Here is a 24,083-nt window from a genome sequence, read left to right as displayed (position 1 = left end):
GTGTGTGTGTTGTTGTTGTTGTGTGTTGTTGTTGTTTGTCAAAGGTCACCACTTCACCTCACAACAAATCCTGATGCAGTGCCTGTTGGGGTCAGTGGGACAGCATACACTCATATACAGATGTACTATAATGTGGGAACAAATCGTCCAGCAGAGGGCAGCAGCAGCACAGCCGTCTCTGTCAGGACAGGTCAGCGGACAGAGGAACTGCAGACTTCCAAAAACATTATCTAAAATTATGTGTTGACATCTCTTTCACTACCTGTGTGGAGCAGCTGATTGTGAACAGGAATTGAAGCTGTCTGTTAGAAAAGCGCTTTCACACAGACATAAGCAGCTGAGGGGAAACACAGGCTGACAGTCTGGGAAAATACCTGAAAATTTTTCAGGAAATAGTATTAGGTTAAGGTCAGATGTGGTGCTGTTACTAACAGAAGACTTATTTTAACTTGAATTGAAAGTAAAATGCTCAGATGTATTGAATTCATACTGCAGCAGGATGAGGACCATGAAGTATTTACCGCTGGTGTAAAGGGGCCTTTTCTCAGCCCCCAAGTGTGTTTTATTTAGATGTATTATTACTAGCCATGTGCTATCTGAGCTGCACATATGCTGCGGTCTCTTGTACAGGTGCTACTTCAATTAAAGATTCTTTTTTGCCTTCTAATAAATTAAAATATAGGGAACATGTAACACAAAACATATATTAATAACATTTGTAGAGAAATGCTTTTTCTGTATGGGCCATGTGCTGATTTAACATCAGCTCAATAATACTTAAAAGATCCCTTCCAGACATGTTTTAAGATGTATATTAAATACTAGATGTCTCCTACTTCACTGTAAAGTCCATTCTCAGTGTTTTTACACTGGATGCTTCACGTTCCCACATCACACTTGTGTAAATTGAATATCGGACCACGATTGGCTCCCAACTAGTTGTGATGTCACTAATCATGCTAGTAGGCCCACCACTTAAACTCAGATCATCAGTGCACACACAGAAACTTCAACAGCTGACTGTGAAAACAGACTTCTAGTGTCAAACTCTGCGCAGTGAAGCTCAAACATCCAACTGAAGGAACAAGAAGAAAAACAATGAAGGGAGACTTTGATTTTTTAAACATCTCCTGCTGCTCATTTAATCAACTCTCCACCTTCACAGTCATCCTCACGCCAGCCTCTCTCTCCTCCTCCTCCTCTGCACACTCAGGTCAACTCTGTGGAAAGTGTGTGAGGAGCTTTTAAGCGGAAAAGTTGCACTGAATCATCAGAAGGAAGCGTGTTTCTCCGCAAGTCCTGCCACTTTTGTTCATACTGGCCCTGCACGGATTTTCACTTTGCTGTCGACTGAATTGACTGTGAACGACTGGTAAATGGAGTCATCTCTTGAGCTTTCCAACTCTCTGGGCAGCGTGTCCTCACTGCTGACCCGCTGCCGGATCTTTAAGGTGCTTGTGATTGGAGACTCCGGGGTGGGGAAGACCTGCCTCACGCATCGGCTCTGCGCCGGAGCCTTCCCCAGCAGAGTAGAGGCCACCATCGGGGTGGACTTCCGCGAGAGACTGCTTGATATTGATGGAGAGAAGATTAAGGTAACTGTTGAAATGGATGCCTCACTTAAAACAAAATAATGAATCTAACAACCTTTATTAAATTCAGGCTGCGAAGGGCTGCGCTGAACAGCCCTTTTTACGCACAGTGGTGGTCTTTCAACCGGCTGTTTTGTTGTAAAATATTAAAATGAGCCACACAATGTTGGTTCTTTTAGCTCATATATTATTAGTTTTCACAGTCAATTCAATGCTCGTTAATAGGTTCAACTAAAGAATCAGCCTGGACAGAAACCATCATCAGAGGTCATAATAATCCTGTTCCAGGTTATGTTTTAATCAGTGATATTATCATGTTTTATATTGCATTTTTATCTCCTATGTTAGCTATAATATTTTCACAGGCTCTAGTATTACAGGCCTGTACTGCAATGTGACTACTGATATAACACTGAGTTATTTGTCTCACAGTGAGAATTCTCTGGATGGCAGAAAATCAGCAGAGCTGCTTGTGTTTGCTGGTTGGAGTCACAACAGGCTGAACTAAAAGCCTGTAAATCGCTGTGAGGGTTACATGCTTGGGTTTTTGTGGCATGTCAGCTGTTAGTATCAACAGCCTCATGAATGAATCCAATTCAGCTCTGATTATTAATCCTGCTGCTGTAACGTTTATTAAGATTTATTTGAACTGCATCTTGTAAACACAAGCAGGGACTCTGTTTATTTGAGTGACTATATTAAAACTGTGGATGTTAGTTGATCTTTCTGGTTTCCTGAGTGTTTTGAAACACAACCACGTGACAGAGGAAGTATCTGTCAGTGGTGACTGAAGGTTTGTTTATAACCTCAGGGTTTCTGCTTTGTTTCCACTACTTTAAATTAACACAGGAAATGGACAATCCTGTGTGTCTTTGGTGTGAATGTATCATGTAAGAAACATATCTGCTTCCTTCACTGTAGACACTGATCCAAAAGTCCAAGTTTAATTCAAGTATCAAGACAATTCTCAAGTCAGTCAGGATAAGTCTTAAGTCAAGGCTTGAGTGAATCAAGACAAGTCAATCATTAACATTTACGTTTGGTCATTTGGCAGTTGCTTTTATCCAGAGTGACTTACAAGGAAGGCAAGACAATCAAGTGTTAGAGGACTCTGAAAGATCAAAACAAGTCTGGAGTCAAACAAAACATGTTGCACTTTTAGGTTTCAGTCAGTCAAGACAAATTTTGAATCAGTCAACTGTCAGTTTTGCTGGCTTCAGGTCTCTGACAGCTGTTGATTAAATTGATGCAACATTTGAACATCTTACATTAAAAGCTGTGTTCACAGAGTTTTATACAGCTGAGACTAAGTCTTTTTAGAGCAGAGGCCTAATAATGAAATATATGAAGTGTGTGGACATGCAAGGCCTGTATGTTAATGACTATTTTTTTTTAATGTTCAACGGTTTTTCCAGATGAAAACTTAAGACTTGAATGTTTTTGCTTTGAAGTATCAAGTCTTTAGGAAGTGAAGTCTCAGAACAGTCAAGTCCATCATTTTTATGTCTTAAGTCTGACTTGAATCTCAAGTCTACAGCTCTACGTTTTACCGTACATGAGGTTGGATGTGTAGCATGAATTTGTCATCAGTGTTCATATCACATGCATTGATTACTTTAGAGAAAGCATTTAGTGTTTGATACTTTTTATTCAAGGAAACTACAAGAAAGCTCAGCTTAGAGATTTTACTTTCTAAAGATCAAATCTATTCCTTTTCTTAGTTCCCCTCAGTGGTGACTCATTGTGTGTCTTTCTTCATGTTAATGTGTCTTTATGTTCCTGGTGGTGGGAATTTCAACACAGGACTTTTTTTTTGTCTCTGTGCCTTCCTTCTCATTTATTTCGTCTTTCCTATGTTTTTACTTCCTCGTCAGTGGCATCAGTTGAGAAGAACCTGTATGTTGACCTCTCATGTTCTCCTTTCATTTCCCCCTCAACACCAGCTCCAGCTGTGGGACACAGCAGGACAGGAGCGCTTCCGTAAGTCCATGGTGCAGCACTACTACCGTAACGTCCACGCGGTGCTCTTCATATATGATGTCACCTGCCCTACCAGCTTCAACGACCTCGCTGCCTGGGTTGAAGAGTGCAGGCAGAACTCCATCGGCCAGGAAATCCCCAGGTAACTGCATCAGTTGTATGTTCTGCTACTCCCTGAAAGGATGGGAGATTTAAATATGATTAAACATTTTGTACATGTTCGAGAGTACATGAGATGTCCAGTTGTCTTTACTTTCGAGAACTTTTCTAGATCAGTTAACATGACCATATTTTATTGTGAATCATCTTCCTTCATCATCTGTCTGTTCTGCTCCTCAGGTTCCTGGTGGGGAATAAGAGTGACCTCCGTGACCGTAACAGGGCTGATGGCCAGGTGAGCCAAGAGCGGGCGATGAGCTTTGCCAAGACCCACAGCATGATGTTTTTTGAGACGTCTGCCAAGAACCCGCCAAACAAACATGTAAACGGACGACGAGGCGATGGGCAGGCGCTGTATCAGCAGGATAATGTTGAGGACATAGTCATTGCTGTTGGTGCCAAACTGAAGAGACAGAAGAAAGTCTTGGCAGCAAACGCCCCGGCGTACAGCGGTTCTTTTAAAGTCCCGAACAAAAAAAGACCAGAGAAAGAGCTGTGGACCTGCTGCTGAGAGAGACAGAGGGGCCTGTTGGCCTGTTCACTTGGAAGAATGAGACTTTTTAGCTCCTTATATGAGAGTGTGATTGTGTGACAGAATATATTTGCATAATGTTCAACTTTGACCAAAGATGAGGATCAGGAATGCAAAAATTTTACATCTGAAATACAGGTGCCACACAGAACTTTAATATTCATACTCTTGAATATTGGACATGTTCATCTTAGAAATCTTGTGTATAACTGTGATCCTATTGTTTACAATAGCTGCAAAATAAAAGACTGTGAACGTAGACATTATTTGAGGCTCTGATCCAAGTGACCTTTTGGTGCAGTGACAGTGTTTATTTTCAGCATATGTGGCATTGGTGGGAAGTAACTGGCTAGAAACTGCAGTATTTAGGTGTGACTACAGTTAGATAACCGTGTAATTTGCCACAACAAATATAACTGCAGCATAAATCACCTGACTGGGTTTTCTCACAGCATCTAAACTCTATCGAACATCTCAAGACAAATGTATGAGAGCAGAGTTGGTCACATGATGGTTAAAAATACTGTGCACCAGCATTGTAGCTCTATAGCCATTGTGGGTTTAATTACCTCAGGCTGACGTGTTTCGTTTTCGGGCACGTCTGTATTATTTAGTGCCAAGTCAGATATATTGGAATTGTGGAACTGGAAACTACATTAACTCCATTTTGATTTGGCAAGAGCCTGCACAGTCTGCATGGTCTTTACTTTGTGAACCACAATTGATCCTGCATCATATGGTCACTGCCATGATGGAAAAGGGGCTTTACACCAATGCATGTTTGGGGCCACTATGTGTTGAATTTGATAGTTTGACTTGACATAATGACATTCATTCAGAGATTAATCCCTCTGAAGTTAGTTATCCCCTGACTTTTCCTCTAGTTCATGAAGTTGACATTTTTGGTTTTAGTGAAATATCACAACAACAATCAGGTGGATTTCTATAAAACTTGGTAGAGACATTCATATTCTCCTCAGGATGAATTGTAATAACTTTGGTCATCGCACCATCATCAGGTCAAAATTTAGAAGTGTACAATACCTTGTTTTATGACCAAATATATACATCTTGAGTTTAAGTAGTTTTGGCAAAACATTGTGATCTTTCTCCAACTGAGCTGACTATAACTTCACATTTCAGGCAAAAGTTATCCTCTACATTAATAACCCAATAAAGTTTCAGCCAGCAACTGGAAATGTACACTAAAGCAGATGTAACAGTGGTGTGACGTCATATAATTTGGGAGGTCAGCCTGTCATTCTCATGTTATCTGTACTAATCCCTAATAATAAAATAATAATAATAAAAATAATGAAAAATGTACTAATCCTGTCTCCCTCTACAGCACCATGTCCAGATGGACAAAACATCACAGCAGTCATGCACCGGTCTTGTGCATGAGCAGTGTGGGTGATGGAAAATGTATCACATGTGTTGTGATTGTGTGTCTAATCGATGATTCAGAGGTCGTCACATGATGAGGGGAAACCTCTCTGCTCAACAACTGTAGATCCTGAAACAACAGAGACACGGGCAGCAAAGTGTGTGTGTGTGTGTGTGTGTGTGTGTGTGTGCGTGTGTGCGCGCACGCACATGCAAGTGTCAGGCCTCAGTGTCACGTTGGTGCAACATTCACTACCCAAATGGTAAATATCTAGCACTATCCTACTTAAGCAGACCTACTGTTACTTTACTGATAATTTACTTGAATACAAGTTAAATGCTTGTATATAAATTCATATAATAAATGGAAACAACAACAGAAAGTGTAGAAAATAAACTTGTCTATTTTGCTGGCTGTTTCCTGTGAACAGCTCCACAATGTCTGAGACTTATATTTGGACATCTGACAAGATTATCACTCTGTAACAGATGTGGCTTCCACTGTAGCAAAATATACTACTTCAGAGAAAGTCTATTTAAAGGGGCATTGCAAGGATTTTACACATTTAGATCAATTTACTAACCAGAGATAGCATTTCTCAGCCTGTGAAGACAGCTGTATAATTTCAACTGTGCCTCTGCAGGAGCTTTAAATGAGAGGATAATCCCTGATGATGTCATAGTGATGTCATCATAGTTATTGCAGTTTACAAACTTTGAATTGAAAGCCTTTAGTTACAAAGTTGATGTGGACAAAGATAAAAACTGGGGTGTGTGGAGATTGAAAGACATGGGAATTTACAGGCAGGAAGGTACTACTGAATAAACACTTGTGAGTTGTATTATGGGAAATGTAGGATTCAATGTGTGTGGAGTTTAATCCATACTAGCGACTAAAAATTAGAATATCTCAGCAGCTGCTGCTTTGATTTTGAACATTCTTTTTTTTTTTAATCTGCCTTTTGTGAGTCCGTTTACATTATGGAAGCACAATAGTAAATCTCTGGAGTAAACTTTAAATAAGCATAAAAGACTTTTAAAATTAAAAAACTATAAGGACATAATAAAATCTTCCTCTTACAAATTAAATGTTGAAATCATAAGCAATAAAACACACCCTTGCCCAAATATGACTAGCAGGTTATGATGGTTATACTTTAGATAGATATTGCTGTATAACTGACATTACTGAGTCAGTTTGCAGAATTTTTGACTTTTCTACTTGTGCTACTCTAGAGCTGCTATTCTACTAGTTATCATTATAATGTAACTACCATTTGTGGCCACAATATACCAAAAGTTACATAGTCTCTAATATAAGTTAACCACTTACATTTACAGTAGCAAAGTAATTAGTTACTTCTGGCCTTGAAATTCAACACACAGAGAGAAACAGACAGTCCTAAGGTAAATTCACTCAAACCAAGTTATGTTTGATGTTGATACTTATCATGGGTAACGTGTTTTTACGTCTGCTTAGTGTCCTGACAGCTGTTTAACCACAGGAGGGCACCAGATACACTAAACATCAATATCTGGCTATAGTCCATAGTGACCAATCTTTGATTCTGGTTCAACTATTATCTTCCAAACAAGTTCCAAGTTTAATAGACATGGTGCTCACACATACAGAAGACACAGAGTTTTTCTCTTATTCATGTACAGTAGTTTTGGCTCTGGCATTCACAACAGTGCACATGGATGCAGGCTCACAGTAGCACTCTGAGACAGTGCACATTATGTAACCACAGTTAGTTGTCTCTTTCCAATTAGGACTGTAATCCACTTGAAACTAGTGTGGGGGATGGCTGATCCTCTGCTCAGCTACAGCAGAGTCTTTATGATTTCCTCTCATTTGATTTCCAAGAATGATGTCAAGTGGAAAATATCAATATATCAATATATTATATATATAATATATATATAATATCAACAGGTGGAAACCTGCCTCAGAAAACTCATCAGATACGCACCAGTAAAGACCACAATGTCATTAGATCTGTTTTACATCTGCCAAAGAGGAAAGTTTCTCTGTGCTCAGAGATCTAAATCTGAGATTAAGACGTTGTACCTGCGAGCGTGATTTGTGACATCACAACTAGCTTGGAAGCAAGTCGTGGTCCAGTATACAATTTAGACAAGTGTTGAAGCCCCCAATGCACAAACACTGAGAACTGATTTTTCAGTGAGGGAGGAAACATCTTGTGTCCAGCAGTTCAGCTTTTGAAAGGAAAAATATTTGCATTTTAGATTCAGGATTTTTAATGAGGGAAGAGTAGATGTCATATTGAAAATCCAGATAACTGAACTTTTAAAATATATATTAATTATATGTTTTAAACCATGTCCGGAGGGGATCTTTACAGATTACATGTCCTGTATTCTACACATTCACCTGTAGGGGGCGCAGGAGTGAAATAACCTTTTTTGGGGGGAGGGGTGTCCTCTTAATCAGTATTGGACAGCAGCTGAGCTCTCCTCCTCATTTATCTTTAAAAACCTGCTGGAAGCACACAGACACACACGCACGCACACCTGCTGCTGATAACCGAGCAAAGATGTTCTGCAGACGGGCATGGCAGAGAGTCGGGCCGCTGGCACGGAGGGCTTTCCAGCCAACATCCAGAAACGGTGAGTCAGATCGTTATTGGAGACTTTTCAATGGTTTTATATGATTGGTTGTGACGTTAATTAGAGCAATTAAACAACCGCTGTCTCGTGCGTTTACCAGCTGGGATTGCGTTCACATTAATCGACTTATTCCGTTTTCTAAATGCTCGGAATGTCTCACAGATTGGAAAAACCGTCCAAAAGCTGCTTTTCGTAAAAAAAACAGTAATTTGTTTGAAAAAGTGCATTTGTGCTGCAGAGAATTCATCAAATCTTTACTTTTTATCGGTCGTGTGAAGTTGGTATGAACATGGATAAAAGGCCGAGTATTGATGCGTTTGATGAGCAGAGTGGAGCTGCAGGCAGAGGGAGGTGTGTCCTGCTTTGGGAACACTCAGTTCTGCACAGTGGTTATGAAAGAGCGCATCTCACTCTCGACTAAAACCCGATTTGATTTTGAGTTTTATAACTAAGTTGCATAAATTGCACATAATTTCTAATGCAAATATTCAAGTCCCAAGCAAAAAAGTCGAGTATTTGTAAAGAAATAAGTTTTCAGGTGATTCTTTGTCATGGTAACACGTTGTCCCAGTTCAGCCTTTTATGAGCAAGACCACATGGAGCGCAGTTATTCTGAACAGACGCTCCAGTCAGTGAAAGAATTTCAAAAGTCACTTAAAGAAAAAAAAATGAACAAATTTTAAAAGCATCTTTCATATGAATAAAACAAATTCTTTAAAAAAATGTGTTAAGCAGAAACATTTGCATTTTCACTTTTCTTTGCATATAAGCTGAAGGGCATTTGAGACATGATGACTTGAAATATGGAGGACGCTCTCTCTCTTTTCACGCGTCCTTGCCTGGATCATCCTTCACTTTGGGACCTGAGCATGTGGAATTCCGCCTGAGGGGGGAAAACCGCCTCTGCTGCTTTAATTTCCTGTTAGAAGAATTCCTGGTAAAGCCCTGACTGATTGTGCAAAAAAAACAAAACAGAAAATGACCTGCAAGACCAAAGTTTGATTCTTTTTAAAATGTAGCCAAAAAACCTACAAATGCATGCAGTTGGTAAAGGACAGAAAGCAGAGGTGGATGCTGTAGGCTGCTGCTGCTCTAATTACACAACTCACACAAACACAGCACACTATAGCCTACAGGCGGCAAGGCCACCAGTCCTGTCCTGCAGGTCAGCATGTTCTCCTTCATCCTGCGTCTCAGTGAGCACATGGCAGCTGACAGACAGTGGCAGGAGAGCACATGTATCACTGCTACCACAGCAGCCATCTTGTCTGTTTTTGCCTGACATGCGTGTCCATTTGCACAGGCTTGAACCTGGCTGCAGGGATTAACTGATTACTTGTATAAATAACCTGTACTTGGCCTTGTCCCTGCGTGGTGCTGCTGTGTCATGGGCATTAAGAGGAGGAGGGAGGACTTACTGCTACATTGGCTCAGCATCCACAACAGGACAATGTCCAGCTCTGTTTGTGTCTTCATGTACTTTATTAATACATCACTTGTAATTTAGTGGTAAGGCCCTGAAAAATAGAACAAAATTTTCATCCAAAGTTTGAATAGTTTTGGTTTTCATATGAGAGATTTCTGTTTTTGTGTCTGCTCACTGGTTTCAAGTGGTTGGGGCTCAGATATAAAAAGTTGACGTGATTTTCCAGCGCCAGCACAATTCGGTATTTCTCAAAATTCAAATCAGAATCTGTTGACAGGGTTGTTTGATCAGATTGCCAGCACTGTCAATCAAACCTGTTCAAACCACACCCACGCTGATCTAATGAAGCAGGTTAGCTGAGTTTTTAGCTGTTAAACTCTTATGAAGGAATAGTTCAACATTTTGGTAAAGACACTTTTTTCGCTTTCGACTTGCCACTGTCGCTATAAGCAAAGTGTACAAATGAAACGTTTTGACTTTTAGGACGACTATGAGTTAAATTATTTCTTGGCAGTGAGCAGTTGTCAAGCAACCAACGGAGATTTCAGGAAGTCTCTGCTCGCGACCAAGAAATAGTTTGGCATATAACCCTCAGGAAAATTGTTCTTTTTTTTTTTTTTTTTTTTTTTTTTTTTACACTTTGGTTTTTGTAGGGATTAAACAGTCAAGAAAAATGTGTTAATTAATGAGCTGGTAGGCAGATTTTCTTACCTTTGGACAGAGTTGGGCTTCCAGTCTTCTGCTAAGCTAACTGGCTGCTGACGCCAGCTACAAATTTTCCACACAGTTGTGAGAGCGCTATCGAACTTGAAAGTGAATAAGTGTACTTCCCAATATGTCAAACTATGCCTTTCCTTTTTTTCTACCTGAATTTTAACTCAAAAAAATTTAATCTTGTAGAGAAACTACTTATAAATTGGGACCAAGTTTTCAGGCGTTTTAACCTCTTATTGTAGGGAAAAGTCTTAAATGTGCAATCAAGGAGACACTGACCTTTGGCCTCATGTAAGACCTGCTTCTGCACACTTTTTGATCTCAGATTTTGAACGTTAAAACATTAAATCCTGTCAGTCACCTATAAAACCTTAATTGATTAAACCACTCAGTATTTTTAAAATCAGTGACTAGTAAAACAATTGCAACAGGTGATTAGTCTTCTATCTCTCTATATACAAGAGGTCGTTTGCAAAGTCATAGGATGAGTTATGATTTGACAGAACACACATGATGACATGACAGGGTGAGAAGGGGCGGTGTGAGCTGTACATTGTGTTCCTTTGCTGCTTCAGATGGCCTATTCAGTCTGCTGAGTAAACAAGTCACATGCATGTGCACACACAAGGCGTAAATCATGCTAAAGATATCATGTAGCTGTGTTAACACACCCTTGGTGTGTGTATGAGAATGCATGCTTGTATGCAGGAAGAAGCATGTTTGTGTGTGAGCTCTAGAACAGATTAAACTGAGCCAGCGTTTGGGATGAGCCAGATTTGGGTGGTTTTATTTATGGCCTCCTCTGAATGCACCACTGGCAATCCTCTAAACACCAGCAAATCTTTTCAGAGCGAACAAGCTGCAGACAGACACACTCACCTACCCAACACAACAATAGCCTATTAAGAAGCTTTTGACTGCGCCTCTATCAGTCCTGATCTATGTGAAGGACTAATTGGCATCATTGTATAAATTCAAACCCAGCAGAGAATTTAAAGATGTTTGTTTTTGATGCAAATTAAAGGTCATGAAGCCGGAAGTGTGTGTGTGGGCGGCTGGTTAGGGGACAATTTGATGTTTCGCTTGGCTCCTGCTAAATCTTTCCATCTCCTCTGCTACAAATGACCAAGGCTGTATTGTGTAACTGGATTAAGGGATGGAGACACATTGACGTTATCAGAATGTGCTGGTCTCTGTACCCAGCTGTACTTCTGATGGGACCGTTTCATGAACGAAATACCCAGAAATTATTGAGTTTAACAGTTTCTCTCATCCTCACTTGATAATGGTGCTGATTCATGACACACAAAGCAAATGTCCATATGTTCAATCATTGTTTAAATGAAGCTGCAAATAACTCAAACCTGATCTAATATAATATGCTGTTTGTTTGGGGGTTTTTTTTGTTTGTTTTTAAAAAAAAAAAAAAAAAAAAAGTCTAATTATAGAAACATGTCTCTCAGCAGCTCCAGTGCGACACATGGCCTTTGGGGTTCCTGGTGGCTCCACCAACTTGACATACTTTGTTCTGTGCGGAGGAGGCCTCACTGCTGCAGTGGTCTATGTGAGTATTTGTGTGATATTTCTCTGTTCCATTATTACTCCTCTTGTCCCACTGCTTTGACTTTAAAGTGAAGAGAGTTATCACTTGGTCCTCTCCTTTTATTCTATGTAGTAAATGACATTAAAAAGTGTGAATGTAATTCCTGAAGGAACTTAAACAGATTTTGTTATTCCTTTCTGTGTATGTTAAACTGTGGAGATCCAGGGCTGCCAGTATAAAATAAAATCATTTTAATTAAATTGAAATGTTCCAGAAATAATACATTTTATACAACTTGTGCATAGAGAATTTCTGTTAAATGAAATTATTTCAATTTAATTTTGGCAGCCATAACTTCCATACAATGGTGTTTGTGTCAACTGTTGAGAGGATCAAAATCAGTTTTCTTGTTAGCAAATGTAGGTAGAAAAAAAATATTGGGTGACATGTACATGTAGTGAAAGATCCATTCAAGTTAAACAATTGAAGCAAACTTCTGCCTTCTGTCTTTATTTGTATATAACTTTATTGCTGCAGCTTTTAGATCACAGGTCAGTCATTGGTCAAGATGAAGCTTTCTTACCTTGAAGGTTTTTTTTTTTTTTTTTTTTTTTTTCCTCTCTCTCTTCTGGACAATCCAGGAATATTGCAGGTCACTTGACTTTCCTGCTGCACCGAAATGCAAAATTTATGTTTACATGTTTTGTTATATTTAAACAGTGGAGTTTTTGCTGGTGTAAGCTGGGAGTTAGTTAACATGCAGTCTCAGAGCAGAATAGACTGTCCTGTGTGTAAAAGACATCACCACAACCACACTGGAAGGCACATAGTAGGTTCTTTGTGCTTTCTGACCGACTGTCAGTAGTTTCTACACACGTCTATTGTCTGGGTAGATTTGTTCCATGTTTACTGTCGGGCTCCTGGAAAAGCACAAGTGTATATCAGCTGTGTTTGTTCATGTTAGACAAAATATCAGTGTAAGTTGCCATTTTGCAATACTGTTAACCATTTTATACTGTTATCATTAGTTGTGTGCTGGAATGTAATAAGTGTATATCTGCTCTCCTTCTCCCAGGCCTACAAGACGGTCAGTGGTGATAGTGAGCGCTATGAGGACAGACTCGCCAACATGGGCTCCACAGCAAAGGGTCAGTTACCCGACTACTGAAACACACACAACAGCTCAAATTAATATAATCCACATGCAAAATGCAACATAATATCTCTCCAAATAATACTGCAGAAAGATGAAGACCTCAATTAACAGTTGCTAAACCCCACCTCACTTACTGTGAGGTGGGGGTTCACATATGAGGTTTATGATGACAACAGTAGCAGATTTTTTTAGTAAAGTTCCAAACAATTAGTTTGTGATTTCAGACAAAACATTCATTCATTTTTAACCGTCGATCTTTGCCAGCTGAAATGACAACTGTCACCATCACTGTCAGGTTTGATCAGCTCTCGGTATCCAACACTGGCTCCATGAATCGATTGAAAACACCACCTCAGGCTGACTTTTAAATATTTATAGCTGACTCATTTTAAAACAGGAACTTTGTATAAAAGGGTCACAAGTATGTGCACGTGATGGCTACATACATGTTCCCTGCAAAAAGCAGCAGCATCCTTACTAGTTGATGATCGGAGGAAATAAAGAAACTGAATTCTTTTATTGCAGTGTAGTGCTAGTTAGCTCAAGTATGATAAGGGAAAAAGAAAATGAGGTACAGCCAATGTGTTTGGCGAATGTGGCGCTGTGCCAAATACCAAGTTTGCCTAAATCCAATAGAGCTGCTAATGTTAGCCTAAACTTTTCATAGCATCCAGGATTGGTCTCCACACAGGAAAAATAACACAGTGGATGTGATAGTTGTTAGCAGGAATTTTGGAAACATTAACCTGTAATCTCATGAAACGTAGTGAATGAAATGCTAATTAGCCTTGGAAGTAATGCTGCGTTACTACTGTAGCTTAGCTTCCTTCCGTGTTTTAAAAAAAAATAAATTAATAAAAAGACATGACCCTTCAAACAGGCAGTATCTCTCTAACAATTAATAAACAAAATCACCTAATCCAAATGATTCAGAACTGTGAAATGTGGTAATAAACAGCCTCAGTAGCTCCATCAGAGAGAGGAGAGATCTTAACGCATTTCTGAGTCGGTTCTGGCTACACCACCCAAATATCAAACATGGTAGAATGATTTTTCTCAATAGCTTTATCTTGCCTGTCTGTTTTGATTTCTGTCTGCAAATTATTTGTCTATTCAGCCAGTTTAAGCCCGGACAGATCATGGCTCTGTGCCCAGAGCAGCTAACTAGTCTGTAATGGGGGATAAGCAAGCTGCCGTCACCGGTTCAGTGGTGTACATGCAGCCTGGAAGTGTTGTTTTTGGTCAGAAATAGAGCTCAAAGCTCTGCTCTCTATAGTGCTGGAGAGCCTACTGCTTCTGAATCATGTGATCAAGCAAAAATGTCCAAGAAACAGTCACAGAAACATCTTGATATGCAAATAGTGATTGATCAAGGATCCTGACATGTTAATCTGAGTAAACGGTTGGTTACAGTGAAAATTAGTGTTCTTGACACTTGGCACAATCGGGTCATTTTGATTTGTTTGGCTGCTTGTTAACAGTCACTATGATATTCTGATGTGGGAACTTATAACTAACCTTTTTGTTTTCATATACTAAATAAAACATGTTTTCACAATGACTGTAAATGGATAGTGTTGTAGTTTTGTATTTTAGCCTGGTATTGAAGCTCACACAAGTGTTAAATCAAATGTGTTTTTTAAAAAAAAAAAAAAAAAAAAAGTTTCCAGAAATATCAAAATCATATCCATTGCTACTAAAGCTATTGATGTTTAGTATTTTTATGGCTTTTCAATTTAAGGGAACAGGCACTCTGGTTGGTTTATCCTTGGATCACTTTCACCATTATGTTCTTTTTAAGAGATACATTTTTATTGAATTTATTTAGGTATGTGTGCTTCCCCTCCGATGCACACAGGGACTACATGTTTGGTTAACTGTTGATACAACACTTTCACACCAAAAGCACGACTCTGGTGGGACTCGAACCCACAACCTTTGAATCACTTCTCCTGTGCTTTACTAGAAGTCCAATGCGCTATCCATTGCGCCACAGAGCCATATGTTAGCCAGATGTGCAGGAGGCTCTTGACGATGTACACTGAGGCGGAGGAGAATTAGTAATGGCCATTCTGGATATTTAAAATTTTTATCTATCTTGTTTCACCATTTCACTTTTTTCTTTTATTTTTAATTTTTTTTTTAAACACTCATTTCTAAACCAATTTTGTAACAAACTTTAAGGTGATGGAAGAGCTTAGGAAAATATTAGATGTTAATTCTAATAAGTTGACACATTGAAACAAACATCACCCGTCGACTTCATAGAGATGTACCCTTAAATAAAATTGTTATTTCTGTGATTGTACTTCATTAGTGATTTAGGGGCATTTCTATTGTTCAGTGTTGTTAGTGTAGCATCTGTATGGCCACTGATAGTCATCAGCAGAAGTTTATTTTTCAGATACGAGCTGTTAGTTTTAATGACAAGGTAAACTAATTAACACCTTCCAGGAGAAGGTGTTTTTGTGCACTATAGCTTGTAGGATAGTCTCTTGTATGACTAATGAAATCGATGCATACATTCACTTTGTTAAATCTCATGTCCTCCAGAGAACAGCACAAAGAACTCATTGAATACTGAAATCTAGCATCACTCTAGGTTCTTTAGAAATGGCTTCTTAACCTCAATTGCTAAAATGTTAACACTAGAGCTGCAACTAACAATCATGTCCGAAAATTGTGAAAAATTTCCATCACACAATTTCTCAGACAGCAAGAGTTGTCTCAAATTGCTTGTTTTGGATGATGTAAAAACGGAGAAAAGCAGCAAACTCTAACATTTTGAAAACCAGGAAAAAGCTTAAATGATTTGACATTAATTTTCTGTCCATCAACTAATCAGTTAATTGTTTCAGCTTTGGTTATTTCCTTGTTTAGGAAAGTTTCTATTTTCTGCCCATTTTAAAATGAAACTTAACAGACAGTATTATATTTAGAGTTTTTGCACACCTTTAGACATCAAACAGCTCTTTTTAAAACATTATACACTGTTAATTTTGTAAGTCGTATTTAGTAATGGCACATTTCAACTAAACCTGTAAAGCTGTTTTTTTTTTTTTTGTTTTTTTTTTTGTTTTTTTTGTTTTGTTTTTTAAATGGTACATATGTATTGAATGATTGCAATTTTCTCACCACTACCTCAAATATAATACCGAATGCTATTGTCCACCTCTTGTTCTCTGTTCACATGAACCTAAATTGAGTCTCCTTTAGTTAATGAAACCAGCCGTCTAGTAACGGCAACGTCAGTGAGGTCAACAGTTATATTTCTGTCCTTCTGACATGTTCGGATTAAGGATTATCCTTCTCGTTACTCATTATGTTGACAGTTTTAACAGCAGCTGCTTTGCCTTTTAGATCTTTAAGACCCGAGCTGCTGACCTTTAACTCTACGTTACCTCTCAACAGAAGTTTGGGATCAAATAATTTAAATCTTGCCTATTTTTTTTTGCCCATCTGGATTGTGGGAGGTAGCTGGTGGCCATACTTTCAGATTTTGGCACTTTCTTTGAATGTATAATTCCGTGAAGGATTATTAGAGGTAATCAGAAGTAGTTGAGGGGTCTTAAAGAACAGTATGACCTCCTGATCACTTGAGCCCATTAGTGCACCACAGCTGACATGTTAATTACATTGTGTCAATCACCTTTCCAGGGAAAGTTCATTTGGTCCTTTTGGTTATTGAACATTATGTGCATTTAAAAAAAAAAAATAAAAAAATAAAATTACCTTCACAACTGATATCTGTAGCTGCAAATATGACCAGAGTTTGTGCCACTGATCGACAGGGATGATTAAAATACTTCCAAATAGCCAAAACGAATCTAGATATCTAAGGTACATTGCTAGCTGGTTGTCAAAAGTGTTCTGGTTTAACTTTTCCTAGTGCACAAAACAAGTCATGGGGAGAATTCGGTCAACGAAGGGTGCATTCATGCATTTCTGTTCTCCACCTTTCAATCTGCAGCTCCTGCAGCTGAGGCAGCACCAGAGGTAGCAGCTCCTGCAGCAGAACCCGCCCCAGTGGAGGAGGCAGCACCAGCCGCAGAAGTCGTCGTCGAGTCTGTCTCCGCTCCTGCAGAACCGGCCGCAGAGACCGCTGCTGAGCCCGTTGTCGAGGCTGTGTCTGAAGAAGTGGTCGCTGTGTCTGAAGAACCAGCTGCAGTGGCCCCCGAGGTGGTCGTTACTGAGGCTGCAGCTGAGCCAGCAGTCGCAGAAGAAGCTGCTCCACCTGCGGCGGTAGAGGCAGTCCCTGAAGCTGCTCCTGTGGCCGTGGAAGTCGTTGCCATTGAAGAGGCGCCAGCAGAGGCCCCCGCAGCAGAGAGTGCTGGTACGGCAGCAGTAGATGAAGTCCCTCCCGCTCCCCCTGCTGAGGCAGAGACTGTCTCTGCAGCTCCTGAGGCTGAGGCCACCCCTGCTGCAGAGGTGGCTGCATAAAGCTTCAGTGGTGCGATGGTTTGCCCAGAAAGGAGGGCGATGAGTTAGATGTGCTGTGTCCCACCATTGTGGGCCCAGGAAAAAAGGACTCATGAACCCCTGTTGCATTTTTTTTTTTTTTTTTTTTTTTAATTCCTAAATATAAGGGACAAAGAGCTTTTCACTTCCAGTTGGTTAATGAATACAACACTCAGGGGTCCATCAGTCCAGTTTTCAGGTGCCTTCCCTCCCTTCCCTTACCCCAACCCAACCTTCAGACTCAAACCATAATATTTGACATTTGGCTGTCTGGTTAGATTGCATATACTGCACTTCAATTCAGTTCAGAAAATTCAGTTTCTATAGTAGTCACCAGAGCAGAGCGAATTCAAATTATGGTTTGGGTGTTAAACAGTTACGGAGTGTTGAACTAGGTGATATAAGGGATAGAACCGAGTTGATGACTATTACTAATGATGATCTCTGCAAAATATTTTAAGTGCCCTTAAAAACAGGACAGTCCTGCATCATCTTGTTCCTTTACTTGTCTAAAAATGTCAGCATGGTGAACGAATGCAGCCAATACGTTCTTCAGTCTCGTTTCTTTTGACAACATTTTGCACTTGGTCTCTTCCTGCTCAGCAAATGCTTGATTTCAACTATATCTCATTAATCCTGGCTTAGGTTAGGATTATTATGCAAATAGTAAAGATGGAGCATGAAGTCAGTGTGCTTCCTTTTAGTTTAAACTCTCACTGTGAAGTGTGACCAAAAAAACCCAGTTGCTCTTCTTTTCCCTGCTGCAGCTCTCGTCTAGTTTCTTGACTCCTGTAAAATCCCTTTTGCACGTCCAGTCAGTGAGACAAGTTTAAAACGTGCTTTTCTCTTTTTATTTACCCCACATAGGTCATTTTTTTTGTTTTTTTTCCCTTACACATCCAGATACCTTTTTTATTTCCATCTTTACCTAACCTTTTTGTTTCTACATCATTATAATGAAACCAGCATGTACAATACTTATAAATCAGAGGTTATGCACAGCAACTCCTATGGTGTGGTTCTTTTCCAGTCTTTTCTTAGAAATTGAAATCAAAGCCATTTTTCCTCTAGTTTTTTGTTTAGTGTTAAAGACACTTCTGCTGTGTCCTTTCTCTTAACCTGTGAAACTAATATTTCAGGGAACACTACACAAAATGCATTCACCTCTATGTCTGGGCATTGAAATGATTGATACAGTTAAATGTTCAAAGAATAAAAACATCACTGGATGATAAGGAAGTTGTTTCAATAAAGACAATGTTTCTCTTTATGTTCTATATTGTATTTTTTCTTAAGTATGAAGGGTGGTTGTGAGGTGACTGTATCATTTGAATTTTCTGGTATTTCCATTAATATTGTCTGCATTTGTTCAGGCCTTCACTTGTCATCACAGTTCTTTCAGAGCTTCTCTTAGATGCTTGTTGCTTTAATCTAAACTGTGACATAAATGTTAACTTGTATTGTAGTTGTAGAAACACCCACTTCCTGTAGAAAAGCTCCTTCTCTTGAAGAGTCTCTGTGCCGCTGCCATGTCATGCTCCTATGCACTCAAGTTGAAGCTTTGTTGACAATATTAAGAATATTTCTACTCTTAATACTGTGTTCTCTAGGACATTGCTTATATTTTATGAGCTCATTATCACTCTTAACTCATGGTCAAGTTAACTGATTTTACGCAGGCATTTCTCAAAGGATCTTACACTGAAAGACAGACACAGAATAACATGATGAAGATACAAAATCTTGCCTAACCTCATCTAGTTGTCTCTTATGTTTTTAATCAATATGAATATAGTTATAAAATTATACAACAAGCAGAGACAGGTTAAAAAAAGAGAGCTGTAGGCGATATTCCATGTAAAACTGTCACATGAGTGAGACCTGCTCGACAACTTGAGATTAAAATAATTTTACAAGCATTCAAACGGAGTTACAAACCCATGCAGCTGTAGCAGGTTTTGTTTGAAGCATTTTATTTGCAGTCTTTAGTGTGACAAGAGCTGTTTACAGCTGTCCCACAGACTGGTTGAGACTAATCCTGGATTACAATGCTCATATCAGAGTGTCCTTGTGGCTCAAGGGGTGATAGACAGGCTCATCGTATGGTTTTTGACACTTTAAGTATCTAACAAAATGTTAATGCCATGGAACTAAAATTTTGAATGTATTTTGGTGATCACCATTATAAAAACATCCGTGATTCAAGAGTGCTCTGTTGATTTATCAAAATCATTTTCTCAAAAGTGGAGTACTCACTGAACACTGTGTTTAAGGTCTATGCTAAAGCCATGAGTTACACTTTTTCTAAAAGGTTACACCAGCAGAAGGAGCATGAACTGGGCAGGTAGTCTCCTGTAGAGTACTTCCTCAACCCTCCTGTGATAGACACCTGGTCAAGGTAAGTGGAATTTATACAAAACAGCATGGTATAAAGAGAATAATGTACTGTATAATCCTCTTCATAGCAAGGTCAATTAGAAAGTTTACTCAAGATTTGTCTTGAAAGATACAACATCCAACAGCATGTTAATGTAAAAATGCAAGTCTACATCAGTTTACAGCTGTTAAAATTTTGGTACTGAGTTAAAGTCTTTGAAATTAAAGCTAGCTCAACTGTATCTTTAAACTTTCTCAACTTCCTGTCTCCCTTCTGTCCTTCAGAGTCTATGCCAGATCTTCTTACAGCTGTGAAGATCTTGGCCGGCTCTACAGTTGAGATTGCAGCAGCATCTGTTGGTGAGACAAGTCTGGTGAAAGCTGTACGACAAATAGAAGAAGATGGAAAGAGTTTGGAATCCCCGCTGGAGGTGTTAGAACCAGAAGTCCTGGAGGCGACCGCTGAGGTGATAGCTAAAGAAGGATCTGAAGAGGCTGCTGTTGAGGTGAATGAGGAGGAGCTGAAGTCTGCAGAGGTGCCTACTGTTGAGGAAGTGGCTGACACAGAAGATGCAGGAACTCCAGTTGTTGAGGAGGTGATTAAAGAGGAGACATCTGCTCCTGCTGCATCAGAGGAGGAGGAGGTGGCAGCTGCACCTCTTCCTGAGGAACCTGCAACTCCAGCACCTACAGTGGAGGAGGTGGAAGAAGTTCAGGCTGAGGATCAGGCTCTGGTCCCTGAAGCTGCCCCTGAGGAGGCTGTGACCTCTACAGAGGCCTCACCTGAAGATGCTACTGCCGCTGAGGAGGCTTCACCAGCTGAGGAGGCTTCACTCGCTGAGGAGGCTTCACCAGCTGAGGAGGCTTCACCCACTGAGGAGGCTTCACCTGCTGAGGAGGTCACCACCACTGCTGAAGATACTCCAGTGGAAGAAGAAACACCGGCTGTTGAGACATCAGTGGAGGAGGCAGCAGCTGAAGCTCCAGCAGAGGAGACACTTGAAGTTGTGTCAACACAGACAGAAGCTGCAGTTGTGTACTCAGCTCAGCTGGCAGCAGCCTCAGCCGGGTCAGACCTGGAGGTTCTTTCAGCTGCTGAACCAGAATCTGCATCAGAGGCTCCAGTGCAAGAGACCGAGCACTGCCACTCTTGTCACTCTGCTCCATCAGCAGGAGAGGAGGTGGCGCCACCTGCTGCTGTAGAAGGGCAGCTGGAGGTCCAGCTGGTCAGTGCAGAAGCTGTGGATATAACACATGAAGCCAAGGAGGAGGTGTCACTGGAGGAAGGACAAAGTAAGAACATACTGTATGAACTGCCAGTCAAACGTTTTTGAACACCCCTTACTTATTTTAGCATTATCAATAATCCTACATAATAGCTTCACCAATTGCTTTGTTTTGTTTAATGTACAATCAGGAAATAGTACTATAGTATAAAAGTCCACTGAGAATTATTTGGGACTTTGTATAAAAGTGGAAACCTTAGATCCGATCAGAAATGGCCTGATTAGCCTTAAATCTTAAACTTAGATTCATCAGTCCATAATGGTTTTACTTTTTTGCAGCAGTTCACTTCATGTGTTTCTTAGCTTGAACTGACTTGTTAGACTGAAATGTAGATGATTTAGATCTAACCACAATATAGTAATGTCAAAAAGCTCCATGTTAATAACATACTTTTAACCTTGTTTTCATGACTTATTATTGAAGATGAGTTTATTATTAAAAAATAATTGACTAAGGTAAGTGGGGCAGGGTGAGGAAGGTTTGTCCTAGGATCACACTTTCATCTTTTTTTGCGAGGAAGACAAAATAGACATTATAAATCCTGGTTTAGGATATCAGATGCTAGATACAGCACAAATAACCTTTTGTTTGCTTTCCATTGCAGTGTGCCAGTGTCAGGCTTTTGGTATTGTGCATGCTTTGGCAAGGCTTAGTGATACGCTTGAATGCAGCTGAAGCAACGTTAACATTATTAGTTCCACCTGTGCTTTTCCTGCTGTCAGAAAAGACAATGAGGCTTTTTACCATTTTTTTCCTGCTATGATATTAATAAACAACTGAAGTAATGGCAGGATTAATCTGTTTCGATATATAAGTATTGATGATCTAGAATGTAATTACTCTTCAATAAAGATTTCAAAGTTGCTCCCTCAAAATGTCTTTGGAGGTGGACATTTCCATGGATTGAGTGCTCCAGCAAACACTGAAATTTTTGTATTAAAGGACCTCTTACATAGAAAGCTCTTATATCCTAAGGACTTTTTATTAAGGGAAGGTGCACTGGAGAGACCAGCTCATTAAACCTAATAAGAAACATGTTTACTGTACTTTCATCAAACTTAAAAATGTTACATGTTACAAAAAGAAAAATGTTGTCATTACAGGGCCACTAGATTTCTAGATTCAGAGTCTTCCCTGTATTTGGCTCTCACCAGATGTATTTCTGCCTACATCCACAGAGCCAAAGGTGTCTAACTGGACTGTAAAACGCTGCTCAGTGATGTAATAGAACAGTTAAGAAGGTAAAACGCAGCACAGCTTTAAACACAGCTGTCTGTGTAGAGCTAGAGATAGTAGAATGGACATCTTCAGGATAAGCATTGTTCTCAGATAGACACATTTTAGATGCTCAGAGGTGATGAGGTCAGTGTAACTCATATATACCCCTGCACTACTCTTCACATTTTTTAAAATCCTGCTGCCCCTGAAACTGATTGAACAGTATGTTTGACAGTACAAGTTGCACAGATGTGTAACAAATGTCCATTCTACTCTACTCTACTACTACTTAAATTCTAGGATAAGTACTGTGTGTATACTGTATTGTTTGCAAAATCAAATAGTCATGGGTAGTAAATGTATGCATTTCTACTATACAAACTAGTGTTGTGCTTGTTTGTTGCAGCCACAGAGACAATGGTGGTGGTCACCGCCCAGTCATGACATGACAGACAGTGTGCCTTCCACAACACTCGCCTATCTGTCAATCAAGCCTGGACGACCAATGAAAGCAAGATGAAGACAACTAGCGTTAACAGGTTTAACTAACTAATGTGTCCTTTCTAAAATGTTATCACAGAATTTTGTGAATGTTCTCTTTCTGTATCTGACCAATCTGTATATTAAGGAAAGAGGTGTTTATCTCCATATTAGTGTTTATGATATGATTCCCTTTATGTCTCACTTCCTCTAGGTGCCAGTGTTGCAAAGCTTTTCATGAGTTGACTGGAACATAAGTTACTTTCAAAGTGTTTTAATGTAGGCAATGTGAATGTGGTGTACAGATGATGTAGAATGCTTTTCATTATAAGGTAGATATTTGCTTAATTATGTCATTTAGACTGTATCAATTTTTAGATTTTCACATATAGTTATGGCTTCTTTAAGATGATACCAGTATCCAACATTACCTTACAGATATGCATTTTTGACACTTTGTTATAGTACAAATGTAGGTGCAGACTAAGGTATTGAAATGTTAATATCCTATTTTTATTGTGTTGCTAATTTGAAAGTTGTACAAAGTGATGCACTTCAAGAAGAAAAGATCACAAAGTGAAAAAAATATGGCACCAATGCTGATATTTTCTTTTTAAAGCAGATACAAGTGATACCAATAGTATGCCCATATTTTGGTATATGTCTGTTTTTCAAAATATGTTTACTCTCTTATTGTTACATTATACATTCTACCACAAAAGATATATATACATATATATATTACAAATGTTCAAACTAATACAAATTGATTTGTACCTTTTCAGTTGGATGATTATATTGAACAGTAACATGCCTCCAATTCTTTAAGTGTAGTAGATGTCTAATTTGTTTTTAAAACATTTGCTGGTCCATTACATAAATTATAATATATACCAGTTTTTATCTAGTTAATCCATTGTAAAAGGCGTCCATGTTGTCATGATAATGTGCTCACACTGTTTAAATAAAGTGCTGGATGAACAATTTAAATCAGTTTTGTCATGCATGAAATTATTCTTTTCAACCAGTCTCACTTATTAACATGGTACTATGCTGCAGTGAATGTCAGCTCACTGACCACTTGGTGGAGACAGAGAACTGTTATTTGATCAATTATCTAAGAGTTTAGATATCAGCTTTTTAGG

The 24,083-nt window shown here is 39.3% G+C and overlaps 3 protein-coding genes and 1 non-coding gene across 6 annotated transcripts; 3 read left to right on the top strand and 1 right to left on the bottom strand.

Moving 5' to 3' along the window:
- The first annotated feature begins 854 nt into the window (after nucleotides 1-854).
- On the top strand, nucleotides 855-4,529 carry LOC122979172 (ras-related protein Rab-33B-like). Its single transcript, XM_044346418.1, has 3 exons — nucleotides 855-1,595; nucleotides 3,536-3,714; nucleotides 3,912-4,529. Exons 1-3 carry the CDS (start codon nucleotides 1,377-1,379, stop codon nucleotides 4,240-4,242), a joined length of 729 nt encoding a protein of 242 aa, XP_044202353.1. The 5' UTR covers nucleotides 855-1,376; the 3' UTR covers nucleotides 4,243-4,529.
- A 3,574-nt stretch (nucleotides 4,530-8,103) lies between these two features.
- LOC122979173 (cytochrome c1-like) lies at nucleotides 8,104-18,847 on the top strand. Of its 2 annotated transcripts, none has more exons than XM_044346420.1 (4): nucleotides 8,104-8,280; nucleotides 11,887-11,984; nucleotides 13,039-13,111; nucleotides 17,090-18,847. In XM_044346420.1, exons 1-4 carry the CDS (start codon nucleotides 8,208-8,210, stop codon nucleotides 17,557-17,559), a joined length of 714 nt encoding a protein of 237 aa, XP_044202355.1. In that variant the 5' UTR covers nucleotides 8,104-8,207; the 3' UTR covers nucleotides 17,560-18,847. The 2 variants fall into 2 exon arrangements, with proteins under 2 accessions (XP_044202355.1, XP_044202354.1); XM_044346419.1 differs by having other exon boundaries at nucleotides 11,884-11,984.
- trnar-ucu lies at nucleotides 15,028-15,119 on the bottom strand. The gene is given in 2 exon segments: nucleotides 15,028-15,063; nucleotides 15,083-15,119. It is a non-coding gene; the product is annotated as a tRNA-Arg (tRNA).
- A 203-nt stretch (nucleotides 18,848-19,050) lies between the features above and the next one.
- Nucleotides 19,051-23,928, top strand: LOC122979171 (uncharacterized protein KIAA0754-like). Of its 2 annotated transcripts, XM_044346416.1 has the most exons (3): nucleotides 19,051-21,246; nucleotides 22,419-22,481; nucleotides 22,865-23,928. In XM_044346416.1, the coding sequence occupies exons 1-2, from the start codon at nucleotides 20,244-20,246 to the stop codon at nucleotides 22,463-22,465; spliced, it is 1,050 nt and encodes a 349-aa protein (XP_044202351.1). In that variant the 5' UTR covers nucleotides 19,051-20,243; the 3' UTR covers nucleotides 22,466-22,481; nucleotides 22,865-23,928. The 2 variants fall into 2 exon arrangements, with proteins under 2 accessions (XP_044202351.1, XP_044202352.1); XM_044346417.1 differs by lacking the exon at nucleotides 22,419-22,481.
- Nucleotides 23,929-24,083: the final 155 nt, after the last annotated feature.

The sequence above is a fragment of the Thunnus albacares genome, chromosome 3 (assembly GCF_914725855.1).
Source record: "Thunnus albacares chromosome 3, fThuAlb1.1, whole genome shotgun sequence".
Classification (NCBI taxonomy): Eukaryota; Metazoa; Chordata; class Actinopteri; order Scombriformes; family Scombridae; genus Thunnus; species Thunnus albacares.
Note: the sequence above shows the minus strand (reverse complement) of the source record. Positions and strands in the feature narration are given on the sequence as shown.

Bases quoted from the DNA above. Each gene is read 5' to 3' on its own strand.
- LOC122979172 (XM_044346418.1), top strand. From the start codon at position 1,377: ATGGAGTCATCTCTTGAGCTTTCCAACTCTCTGGGCAGCGTGTCCTCA. The intron at 1,596-3,535 runs GTAACTGTTGAA...CCTCAACACCAG, and splicing joins TTGATGGAGAGAAGATTAAG to CTCCAGCTGTGGGACACAGC. The intron at 3,715-3,911 runs GTAACTGCATCA...TCTGCTCCTCAG, and splicing joins ATCGGCCAGGAAATCCCCAG to GTTCCTGGTGGGGAATAAGA.
- LOC122979173 (XM_044346419.1), top strand. From the start codon at position 8,208: ATGTTCTGCAGACGGGCATGGCAGAGAGTCGGGCCGCTGGCACGGAGG. The intron at 8,281-11,883 runs GTGAGTCAGATC...CATGTCTCTCAG, and splicing joins CCAGCCAACATCCAGAAACG to CAGCTCCAGTGCGACACATG. The intron at 13,112-17,089 runs GTCAGTTACCCG...TTCAATCTGCAG, and splicing joins CATGGGCTCCACAGCAAAGG to CTCCTGCAGCTGAGGCAGCA.
- LOC122979171 (XM_044346416.1), top strand. From the start codon at position 20,244: ATGCCAGATCTTCTTACAGCTGTGAAGATCTTGGCCGGCTCTACAGTT. The intron at 21,247-22,418 runs GTAAGAACATAC...CTACATCCACAG, and splicing joins GTCACTGGAGGAAGGACAAA to AGCCAAAGGTGTCTAACTGG.